Source organism: Acanthopagrus latus, chromosome 13 (assembly GCF_904848185.1).
Source record: "Acanthopagrus latus isolate v.2019 chromosome 13, fAcaLat1.1, whole genome shotgun sequence".
In the NCBI taxonomy this organism is placed as follows: Eukaryota; Metazoa; Chordata; class Actinopteri; order Spariformes; family Sparidae; genus Acanthopagrus; species Acanthopagrus latus.
The window spans coordinates 10,848,285-10,860,645 of record NC_051051.1 but is presented as its reverse complement, the minus strand read 5'-3'; the positions used below and the strand labels follow the sequence as shown (position 1 = coordinate 10,860,645).

Here is a 12,361-nt window from a genome sequence, read left to right as displayed (position 1 = left end):
AAGGAGCATATGAAACCTATTACCTTGTTTATGAAGGCTTGCGTTACCATTTAAGGGTATGATAAAGAAAAGTTGTTGATGTTCAGGATGAAATAACATTTCCTTTATTGTTGACATTATGAAACGGTCCACAGCTTGTTTCCCATCTTGTTTCTCTTTGGAAAAATCTAATTTAACTTATAAAATGAAGTATCATACTTAATGAATCTGAAACAGACAAATGCATCTGTAGCTATTCTTGTGTGCATTAATTCCAACATCCTAAAGTGCCTTTTAAATGAACCCGTGTTAAGCCACACGTTTGTTTAGTTTGTAACTAAGGTTAGATTCATTAATCACTTCTGTTCTTATTTGTGTATAGCCGTCTTAAATGTCACAAAATAAATTAACTGACAAGTGCAAATGTGGAACACATTTGATGCTCCGTGAAAAGCCAACCGAAGCGCTTTGTTATTCAAGTTGTGGAGCTCATCATATTCAAACTACGCAATATGGCCTGGCATTTTCTCTTATTGCTTTTTCTTTCTCTTCATTTCCTTTCACAGCTTTCATCAATGGGAATGATGACCGAGTACTACCATTTCTTTTTCACGACTTTGGTGAGAAAAAAAAAATCTTGTATGGGAAGTAAAAACCAAGCTTGTTTTGGCCTTGAACTTGGTCTTGTGAACAGGCCGCTGCTGTGGATCATTATCACAAATAAAAAAGTTGATAAAGTGACGCCTGTAACCACAGCTCCAATCTCTCTGCTTCCCTTTTCTCGACAGGATTTGTTTGCCTTGGACTTGGAGCCGTACCGCTACAGCGGAGTCAACATGACGGGCTTCAGACTGCTGAACGTCGATGATCCCGGAGTGGCCTCCACCATGGACAAGTGGGCCATGGAAAGACTGCAGGGGCCCAAACAAGAGAGTGGCCTGATGGATGGGATCATGACTGTAAGCCCTGTACCTTTATTTCTTACAACAGAGTGCTAACAGTACAAACACCTGCTCTGCTGAAAGCCAGTGATGCACATTTGCATGCTGCCTGCACATTTGTACACAATTGTAAACGGCAAAACATCTGCTGGCTTGTAAACCTATTTAAGATGCGTCCTCCAGTGTGATTTGACTGTTAAAGCCGTAATCCTGAGTTACATTCGTTCCATCATTATATTTATACCACATCCTGTTTGCCTTTCGAATGGCACGGTCTTCCTTGAATAACCGTTGCAGTTTTATTGCATTGCCTTTTCGTCTGAATATCTTACTGTGTTGTGTAGTTGTGTTCTTGAACGTGGGTTGTTTTGAGTGTGGCGTGAGATCCTGATCAACATCTTCTTCCTCCGCTGGCTCCTCTGCAGACGGACGCGGCCTTGATGTACGACGCGGTGTTCATGGTGGCCGTCGCGTCCCAGCGGGCCACTCAGATGACCGTCAGCTCCCTGCAGTGTCACCGCCACAAGCCCTGGCGCTTCGGCCCGCGCTTCATGAACCTCTTCAAAGAGGTCAGTGTCAGATTTGCAGAGAGCCGAAGCCTCTGTTACATCACCAGCATGACTTGAGAGGCTCCTGTTGCTTTTTTTAAAGCTTGACCTGCCATGCATTTTTGATGATTTCGGCATGTTCCGAACAGGCCTCCGTGAGCGCAGGATCCTTCGTGTAAGTGTGTGTCTCTTGCAGATTCACCAAAACTGGATGTCAGGTCATTTTATGCGTTACGTTGCCTAATTGGTCCCCTCTGACAGGCCACGCTTCTGAGAGTACGCAACATGAAAACGCACAGTATTTATGTGCTTATAAGTTGCAAGCATGTGGCCCGGCCCGGCTGTCAGACGTGGATGCCTACAGACAGAAAATGAGGCCTTTGATGCGCAAGTGTTTTGATCTCTTAAGTCTTAAATCCAGCAGAGGACCGTTGCCCGCCATGGAGGGGGGCGGGGGGACATTATCATTCATTCCCCTTACTCATATTTTCCTCTCCTCTCCCTCTTTCTTTGCATCTCGGCATCTCTCTCCTCTTCAGCTTTTTTTTTTTTTCATTTTGTTTGCCACTGCCCATCCTTTGAAGCATCTGTCCTCCTGTGCTATTCATCACTAGATAAGAACCTTTTTGACTGCAAGAAACCAGGGATATGTCTCTCATACGGCACTCGATTAAAAAACATTTTCTGACAAAGAGACACAGAAAATGAGGACGCAGCTTTCGTTTCAATGGCTGAAATTAAATCCTGGGCACTACAACCTGCGCGTTCTCTTTCTCTCCCTGAGCTATTGTGATACACAGTATTCAGGTTTATATTGTGTTTTAAATGTCTGTGGACACATTTTTGTTATTGAATGCGCATCATTTCATGACAGAAAACACAGAAAAGAGAGTAACATCATGGATTTCAAAGGTTTGCACCAGGAAAATGTGAACATTTTAAAGTTCCTTTTTATAGATACCACTTCAAAATGGTTTGACAGCAACAAATATTTCTTCGCTAAGAAAAATGATGCAGGAAGACTCATTAATTTCCTGTCATGGAGAACTTCCTTCTGGCTGTCCGGAATTGAGAGAGACGGATAAAAAAAAATCTATTTTTCGATTTTTTTTATTTTTTATTTTTTTTACATGAGAACTAAACTTAATTTTCTTTGTGCTATGCCTGTGACTGTGTAATAGCCTCATTTTAGCCTTGATAACAAATTCCACTTGTTCAGCTCCACTTGTTTAAGACTTTCTTGTTCCAAGGGGATGTCTGGCTTTCACTGATACATAAATTCCACCTAATACTCAGCATGAATAAGGTAGCGGTGGCCTGATATGTAACATGGCACGAATCATGTTTGAATATATGTTAATGTGTACCTCTGTCGCTTTCTCTCAGCAAAGGAGGAGAAAATATGTTTTTTGATCCACATCAAAAAGAGGAAATTGGTGAATTATGTCACTTTCGTTAGAGTTGCTGTCAAAATCGGTTATATGTCAGCCATGACTTCAGAAATACAATCTTATTCGCAGTTCCTCAAGGTCAAAACTCCAATCTCCACTCCACTCTCCAACTCAACAACTCACATCTAATGAGATATACGTAAGAGCGAGGCTTCTGAGGACCTGTTTCTTTAACGTTGTTATGCAACAAGAATAACCAACTCAAAAAACACGTTATTTTGCCCCGAAGGATTACGTTGAGGCGATCCACTGGACCAAATCCAAAACTTTCGGCGAATCCAAAAATGGGAAAGTAAGTGAAACTTGAGTGAAGCTGAGGTGGCACATGAAGCCTGGCTGCTGACAACTAAAGTGCTAAAAGCTTGCTTTTACTCAGAACGAAGTTAAATTGGTATCATTTGGTACAGTTGGCTGTGAATGCCGAAATTTACAATAGAGACCAAAACTGTTTATTGCACCAGGCTGTAAAATTGTTTATTTCGGGTTGTAAAGTTGGGGATTTTGATATTGGGCTCCAATAGACGAAACTGCACTTCTGCGTTGGCTTCAAATTCAGCCATGGAGGTCGCAGCTTGGTCCGCAGGCAGCCAGGCATAATTACAGAAGACATTTAGGGCTGTAGCCATGTGTCAGGAAAATACCACAGCCTGTAAAGTATACTGGTTGGATGGCCTGTGAATGCTGTGGTGTACAGATGTGAAAACTACCACAGGGAAAAAGCTAGTACCTGCTGTGTACTAAGTGCATGCGTGTTAACATACATAAATACATAATGATAAATCCTTAAATAATTGAATATCTCTGCTGTTAATGGAGGAACGCGGGTGGTAGCAATTGCGATGGTACCGCTGAACAGCCATCGTTCAGTTTTCACCTGAAGTGCCCCAGCGAGTCCTCCAGCTGTCTGTCAACACGCGCTTCTTCCGGCTGCCTCTGGTTCCCCTTCACTTCTCCTCCGGGGTCCTGACTGCGCCCCACAGCTGAAGCTCCTGCACGGAATTCAGTCGGCCTTTGAGACTATCTCCCACTTCTCTCTCTCTCTCTCTCTCTCTCTCTCTCTCTCTCCCTCTGCATCTGTTCTCCACAGGCACAGTGGGACGGCCTGACAGGGCACATTGTTCTTAATAAGACGGACGGCCTGAGGAGAGACTTTGATTTGGACATCATCAGCCTCAAAGAGGACGGCACTGCCAGGGTGAGCGCAGAGGCCGGGAACAGCCAATTACACCACTCTCATGCTGCTTCCATGCTGGCTGATTCATTCCATTAAGGCTTTTGTGTGTGTGTGTGTGTGTGTGTGTGTGTGCGTGTGTGTATGTGTGAAAGAGAGTGAGCTATTGTAGAGATTCTGTGTCCTGTAATCCATCCCCACATTTTGATTTTTTTTTTGGTTTACATATGTCCGGTCATGAATATCAATAATGCTTCAACGACTGATCATTTTTCTCCTCACTGTGCTTCATCTCGCACTCTTCACATTTTCAAAAGGGTGCTGTGGAGGCCGGAAGCCGCCTCACGAAAAGGTGGATCAAGGTTTGTGCAAGTGCCATGTTTGGCCCGAGCCCCTTGTTGTTAAGCCCCCCCCCCCCTTCTCACTCAGTATGCCACGCACCTTCCTGCTCCCTGCCTTGTCAACCTTGTTTCTCTCCACTGGTTTTGTGTACAGCAACGCCATGTATTTGACATTTCAGTTTTCCCTGTGTTTGGGGTCCAGTCAGTGCTGCCATGTCTGACACTTGTCAAAACTTTTGTCAGCAGGGATGGAAAAGTTTTTGTTTTTTATATATATTCCTTTGTTAAAGCAGACGTAACAGTACGTCCTGCACTCTCACCAAATGTAATGCCATTCGGTTTCCGCAGCTGGCTATGGCTGTAAATTTATCCGACCGACCCTTCATTTTTGCAGAGACTTGTCAGTTCGCTACTTATAATGTGCTGCTCTATTATACTGTCTCCGTACTTTCATGGAAATCATACAGGCCAGAAGTATTTAATTGCAGCCAGGAGGGATCCAGTTAGCAGAGGAGACGACAGCTTAAGTCAAGACTTGCTACAAGAGGAGCAGATTTTCTTTGCTGGCCTTTTGATTGCGCTGTGCATCATAGGAAGGATATAATATAGGATTTTAAGACTCACGCTATGATGATTATGGTGAAGGTGTCTAGCTTGCTGACATTTAGTCCTGTATTGGTTCCCCGACTTATTTTGAATTGCTGAAGCCTGTCACCATGGCTGAAGGTATGGCTGGCATATTGTATCCCCCACAAAAACTCAGATGTGTGCAAATACTACAGATTCCAAACTAAAGAATGACAGGGAGGTGAGGTTACCACCATTTTATTTATCCTTCAGTTGTGCAGGAAGACCTCATGATTTATGACTACTTATTTAAGAGTCTTGGATCCCCCCCCCCAAAGAAGATGTGATGCAATACAGATATGTGTTACCTAAGAAAGGTAAAATGATTCCAGTATGTTTTAGTGCAATTTTAGTTTTTATTTTATATTTTCAAGAATAATTTTGATGATTATCACGGTTACACTGTGAATTGCAGTAATGTTTGAGAGGTTAATCGTGACTTGACATTTTTATATCACTATGCTCGCTTCAGTGCAATTTCTGAAGATGTGTGTTAAATGAATCTTGTCTTTATCAAATCATTCTTTCTGTGTCAAACTAAAGATAAGCTGCGCCACATTTTGATGTTAGAGACTCTGCCTCTAAGCTACACTATGACAGCAAACGTATACCACCTGTGTTCTTATAATTTATGGGTCTTGATTTAGTCTCACAAAATACACTGTAAAAACTTAAGCGCAAACAGAATATTCTTTACTCAGTACCTCTGCTTGTCACCGTGAAGCCAATTTGAAGAGTGAAAGAACGAATGTTGAATGAATTCATCCCCTTAAACGCGTACCTTACCGTCAGACTCTGGCAAAGTTCTTCCTCTCTGTCTGTCTCAGATGTCGGACAGACAGGTGTGTAGGCAGGCAGCAGCTGTCAAGGCGCAGAGGCAGTGATTTATACTGTAATTTTAATTCCATTCAGCACTTTCAGCCCTCAGAAGCCTCTCCCTCCCCCAGAGGAAATAACCACAACATGGTAAGAAGTTCACATAAAACGCTCGACTTTACGGTCGTGAAAAATGAATTATCAGCCGGTTGCAGTCGCGTTAGTTCTCGGGCACTGGAGTGTTAAATACACTCTGAAGAGGATGATGGGGCTAAACAAAGTGAAAGTCTCCTGGGGAATTTTCTCTTAAAGTTGTTGAATTTCTGGATTCTTTTTATTTATTTATTTTCTTACCCCTCTCAGCTCTCCTGGCCTTGTGTACCGTGTCCTGCTCTGTCGTTAACGGTTCTCCGGTCTGATTTGGTTCTGGACGGAGAGGAGCTTTAGGATTCACAGATAACATTTTACTCCCAGCGCATGAGAGAGAATCCCTGTCAGTTTTTATAGCACACTTTGTTGTTGGAAGCTTCTCTGGTGCGCACGATAAATTTGCAAGGCTATACCCAGTAAATCCATGACTTGGGGTTTTAAAAGATGATGATGCTGTGCAGACGTCCCAGGCTATATTTTAGCATTGATTCCACTGGCTGGGTCAGATTACTTGAGCACTTAAACTTCAAATTGACTAATAATGCAGTTGATATTTCACAGAGGATGATGATTCATTTCCCGAAATAACACTGTTTTATAACAACTTAAGCTGGGTTATGTCGAACTGCACAAACCTTAATTCCCCCCGCACTTTCAAAAATATTGTTCTTGCTCTGTCCATTTATCTTTGAGATTGAGGACAATGCAATTAATTAAAGCCAACTGCATTCACTTTGTTGCTCATCTGCAGTGTCCAGAGATAAGACAGATTTATGGAGTCCTGCAGAGAGTGCAGAGTGCCACAGTAGAGATATAGAGTGCTTTTAGCAAGGTTATAAGTGAGCACATTTTCTGTCTGTCAGACTGGGAGAACAGAATAAGATAGAAACGTAATGAGGAGTGAAAAGCACGTTATCTCTACCGATAGGTAATCCTGCATAGCCCTCTTTCTGAAGAAGAAATCGTGAAAAAATATGACGGTACTGCCTGTAGAGCTCAGTCTAATAAGAAGTACTGATGCGTTCAGTGCTACTCATCCTCTTACGCAGTGAGTGAATGAACAGGCCTTTGTTTCCGACTGAAAAACCCCCAATCCATTTCTTCTTATGAACAGGAAAAAAGGAGGAAAGCTTCTCTCCATCACCTCTCTTTATTTCTTGTTTACGTTGACGCTGATCGTTTAATGCACTTAGCTTTATAGCATCACTGTCGTGAGCCCCTTGACCTTTAGTCAGCCCTTAACGAGTGAGGGGATTTCAAACACTGCCAGACGCCTGTTCTAATCTGGTAACTGTCTGGATTATCACGCCTGGTCCGAACACTCTCATTCACAGTTATTGCGACGGTACGGAGGGCAAACGCCATGTGGTCGACTATCCCCGTTACCCTGTCTTGCCCTCCTCCTCTTCATTCATACTGTCCCCGCTGGTGTGATATCCAAATTCTTCCCCTTCTTATTCAATTATTTATTGTCCCTTATAATTGATTATTGGATCTAAAAATTGTCAAACAATGATTTCCTAAAGCCTGATGTAATATCATCAAATCTCTTGTTTTGTTTGACCAACAGTCAAAAAAACCAAGTCAACAAATCCTAACAACTCTCATAGTTTTGCTTGAAAATGAACTCCAGTTCAAATATGTTCAGCTATTATTATGCACCCAGGGTATCTGCAGGTCCTTAGAAAGTCTAAGCATGTCTTAAATTCACGTCAATAATCAATATAAAGCCTCAAAGGTAATTTCGTAGTCTTAAATCTCATTTAATGCATCCTTCTTTTGATTGATATTTGTCAGTATGAGTCAAGCTCTTCAGTTTGAAAGTCTACATTTCAATTTTTGCAAATCTTTAAACCTAATGCAGCCATACTGGTCCAATGCAATAATGGCTAGGGTGTAAAAGTTTCAAAAATATACATTACATACACACTGCTAAAGTCTCTCAAGCTGGTGTCTATGTGGTGACACATCAGCACCACAGAAATTTGCTGAAATAGATACAGTCGTTGAACATGTATCACCAATGTCCATGTGAGGTTCATTAAAAACATCATGCTGTATAATTTATATATGAATTTTAAATAAATCAACGACAATTACCATGAGCATCTCCTGGACTATGTGTAGTGTTATTTTGGATCCATATTTTCCTCCTTTGCGGCCATGTTGGTTCTGACCCATAATGCTACCGACCTATGACATCAGAACGAGGCGTCACAGCGTTTCTCATAATGCTCTCAAATAAACAGGAGTCATTTCACATTGTGCATTAAAGAAAAACCTTACAAAAAAGGCAATGCATGTTTCACCCATGTTTTAAGTAGCTATTAAACACATTTCTTGTCAACCTTTTGCCTTTTTAAAACCCTATTTTAATGACGTCATGGACTTGAAATAATCCTGAATTTATGACTGAAATACCCACAATTAGTATCTAAATGAAACTCTCTCTGACACAGTCACATGTGCCTTTTCTTACTTCATACATACACTCACCTGTTGGCAAAAGGTCAATGAACCTGCATGGGACCACATATATACTGCTTACCTGCAGTGCTGAATAGGAAGAAAGAAAACCTGATGTTTTGTGCAAAAATCTCTCTTAAATTTGGTTAAAAGTTATCTTAAAATGGTTTTAAAAAGGATTAAAAAGATAAATATCTAATACCTGTCGACACCCTGTGCACAAACAGTTATTTACAACAGTTATTGAACTTTCTTATTTTTAAACGTTTATGTAAACAGCATTCAAACTCGGGCTCCTTCCTGCTGTCTGTAAGACTTCCAGTATTTCAGATTCAACAGATGTCCGAGCCAACCCAAAGCTGTGATTCACCATAAAGAAAGTGTTAGCCTTCACATTTGTCATAAAAACCAGTTTTGTTGTTTGGCCTGCGCAGTATGTCTCCTACCCGACAGTCGGATAAGTCTAACACAACAGGAAAGGTGCTGGCTTGCTCCTGAATAGCTGTGAACTTCTACCTGGCACACGGCACATCGGCAGCTCCAATGGAACAAACCTCCTCTTCGTTTTCATATTCATTCTACATAAAATGAAGTTTTCGGCGCTTTGCCCAGAATCATCAGAGCAAAGCTGAGCAAAGCTGAGCAAAGGGAAATGGTGTCGTGCAGAATAGTGAATGGAGCAGAAGTTTGAAAGTGAGCCAAGAGTGTCAGGTCTTCTAACCTGATACTTTTTCATTTTTCTGTTCGACGAATCAGAAAGTGTGATTAATATGCAGCGTATCAGAGCAGTTTTTTAAAGTTTCCTGGTGAGACCTGGAGACTAAATCGCAGTCTGTGTATTTGGTGTCAGATATAGTAAGAATATTCAGTTAGCTTCCTTCCTTGAACAGCGATGAGTGTCAGTGATTAATAATGACACCACTTCAGCTTTATTCAAAGCTTCAATAGAAATGAATGTCTTCAAATAATCAATATCACCAGTCAAATGTGACACTGATCAAAGCAGGAAATGTGGTTCAGTCAATCTCAAGCAATGTTTGCCTTTCCAGATTGCCGTGTGGAACTCGTACAAAGGGATGAACCTGACGGAGACCAACCGAGACAAGAATAACAATGTGACAGACTCTCTGGCTAACAGGACTCTAATTGTCACCACGATACTGGTGAGGAGGAAGGTTAAACAGAGGACACTGTTGGGGGGTGGCGGGGTGGGTAAATGTAGGATGTGTAGAGCACAGATAGGAGGACAAAGGAAAACAAAATGGTATGAGAGAGGGAAAGGACAGGAGGGAGTGGTGTTTAGGAGAGACAAACCTGAAAGTGATATGCACAGAGGCCAAACACAGATAATATTCTAATATGATAATTCAAAGACAACTAGGTTTGCTGTTTAGACGTAGTTGCTGTTTATCTGTCGAATGTTAGTCAAAAAAGTTGGTGAAATTCAGCAGATCTCTTTTGCTATACAGGAAAATCCGTACGTGATGTATAGGAAGTCCGACAAGGAGCTGGCTGGTAACGACCGTTTCGAGGGTTACTGCCTGGACCTATTGAAAGAGCTCTCAAACATCTTGGGTTTTACATACGAAGTCAGATTGGTGGCCGACGGGAAATACGGAGCCCAGAATGACAAGGGGGAGTGGAACGGGATGGTCCGAGAGCTGATTGACCACGTGAGTTCAAGCTGTAGCAGTCACACTACAGTACACAGGCTCCTATTCACAGGTATATTAGTTACAGTCGCTGGGAGGTATGTTCAGCTGATGAGGAGCAACATTTGGGCATAACATGTTTAGACTGGCAGATAAAGGTAACCGGATCTGTTAGTTAAGTAAATGTACCACAATGTAAAAATACTCTACTCAGTATTTTTACTTTTTTTTTTTTTTTACATTTATTTTGTTACTTTTGTTGTTGTGTTTGTTTTTGTTACTTTGCAAATGTACATTTCTATTTTCCATGCCCATAAGGCCCTATTGAATTGGTATCAGAGTATAAAAAGTAACACTACTCACTTCATATTGTTTAAATGTGTTGGATTTGTTTTCCAAGGTGTCTTGTGAGATATTGGATAGAGAAATAGCTCTCTTTGGTGAAACTTCTCTGGTGAAACAACACATAGACATCTGAAACATGACGAGGGGCACCAACTCCACTCCTTACTTATTTTTAAGAAATGTTGGGAACTATTCATTTAATCTCTAGCTATAGTTTTTATAAACTCATAATAAACATTTGTGTTTTCATGTAAAATGAAAACTGAATGAGTGTTCAACAACTGCTGTTAAATAAAACACCCGGTCCTCGTTAATCAGCTCCTTTTAAAAGAGTCACCTACAGTACAGGGTTGTAAATGTGCTTAAAAAAAAGACTCAATTCTTTTGACAAATTAGCATTCCATTGATTTAAAATGGTAATGTGCTTACAGACCAGTGAAATCATGTTTCTTTGATAATATCAATAGGAGGTAGATTATAATCAATGGTCTTAGCATATTTGGACTATATGCCCCCTATGATTATAAAAACAGGGCTGTCAAAAACCAGGTTGACCATAGTTTTGAATTGTACATATAAAAAGCACTGAATTCTTTATGCTGATTGGTGTAAAGTAGGCTGTTGCACTCTTATTCTATGACCTTCAGTGTCTCACTTCGTCTTCCGGCTTTTTAAGGTTGCGGACCTCGCCGTGGCTCCTTTGACCATCACCTATGTGAGAGAGAAGGTCATCGACTTCTCCAAGCCCTTCATGACCTTAGGAATCAGCATCCTGTACCGCAAACCCAACGGCACCAATCCGGGCGTGTTCTCCTTCCTTAATCCCCTGTCTCCGGACATCTGGATGTACGTGCTGCTGGCCTGCACAGGAGTTAGCTGTGTGCTCTTTGTGATTGCCAGGTGAGAGGCTGGATTGATCCTTGTTATAATAAGATGGTGAATGGTGCGATGGACAAATATAAAGATCACTGAGGGTACGCTGTTGGATATAAAGTCCACAATCAGCTTTGCTAGAAGCTCTTTTGTTAATAGTCCGAAAGAACAAACTCAGCTCAACTTTATTTACGTAGAGATTTCATACATGCAGCCCAGAGTTATTTCACCAAGGACGGGAAAAGCTGTGATATGGTGCCAGCACCAAGAAAAACAAAACAGAGAGTCAAGCCCGATGTATCAAAATCCACGTGAAAAGAATCATTGATTGTCTCGAACAATTTGCCTTACCCTACTTCAGCGAAATTTCTTATTTTGCACAGCTATTCTAAAATAATCAGCGCTTCCTGTCAGCTGCCAGATTGGCTTCCATTGTGTTTGTGAAGTAGTCTGGGGTGATTGCGGGCTCTCTCCTCACCTCCCTCTTAGGTACTGTGTGAAACCGCTGCCAGCAGGATGCGCCTAGCAGCCCATAACTGAGCTGTATGTTTATTGTGAAAATCATAATGCAAATGAATTGTGATGTGCAGCAGTGAAGTGCATGGCCAGTGTGCCCTCGTGCCTCAAGTTGGGCTACAGTACAGTGATTCTTCAGATTTAGCATCTTTCCTTCTGACATTATGATTTCCCTTCATCTCTTTTTGTCTCTCTTTTTATTGTCTCACAGGTTTACTCCATACGAGTGGTATAACCCACATCCGTGCAACCCGTCCTCGACTCTGATACAGAACAATTTCACTTTACTCAACAGTTTCTGGTTTGGAGTTGGAGCTCTTATGCGGCAAGGTATTTAGCTCACAGTTAAAGGGATTATAATTGATACTTTTTTATGGAAAACAGCGGCTCAAGTAAGTCTTTGTATGTGAAGGAGGTTCGTCCAAATTTAAATGACAAAATGCTGGAAGCGTTTAGGTTAGGTTTAGACCTAAAATCAGCACGAC

The 12,361-nt window shown here is 41.5% G+C and overlaps 1 protein-coding gene across 5 annotated transcripts in view; it reads left to right on the top strand.

The window, feature by feature from the left end:
* grik1a (glutamate receptor, ionotropic, kainate 1a) overlaps positions 1–12,361 on the top strand; it is a 42,878-nt gene that overhangs the window by 12,355 nt on the left and 18,162 nt on the right. For 4 of the 5 annotated variants that reach the window (XM_037120496.1, XM_037120492.1, XM_037120494.1 and 1 more), the window contains exons 5-12: positions 546–599; positions 768–938; positions 1,346–1,489; positions 4,007–4,114; positions 9,540–9,653; positions 9,960–10,163; positions 11,164–11,387; positions 12,088–12,206. In XM_037120496.1, coding sequence (XP_036976391.1) covers positions 546–599; positions 768–938; positions 1,346–1,489; positions 4,007–4,114; positions 9,540–9,653; positions 9,960–10,163; positions 11,164–11,387; positions 12,088–12,206 — 1,138 coding nt within the window. The remainder of the gene's footprint in view (positions 1–545; positions 600–767; positions 939–1,345; positions 1,490–4,006; positions 4,115–9,539; positions 9,654–9,959; positions 10,164–11,163; positions 11,388–12,087; positions 12,207–12,361) is intronic. The other variant, XM_037120495.1, reaches the window with a different exon arrangement.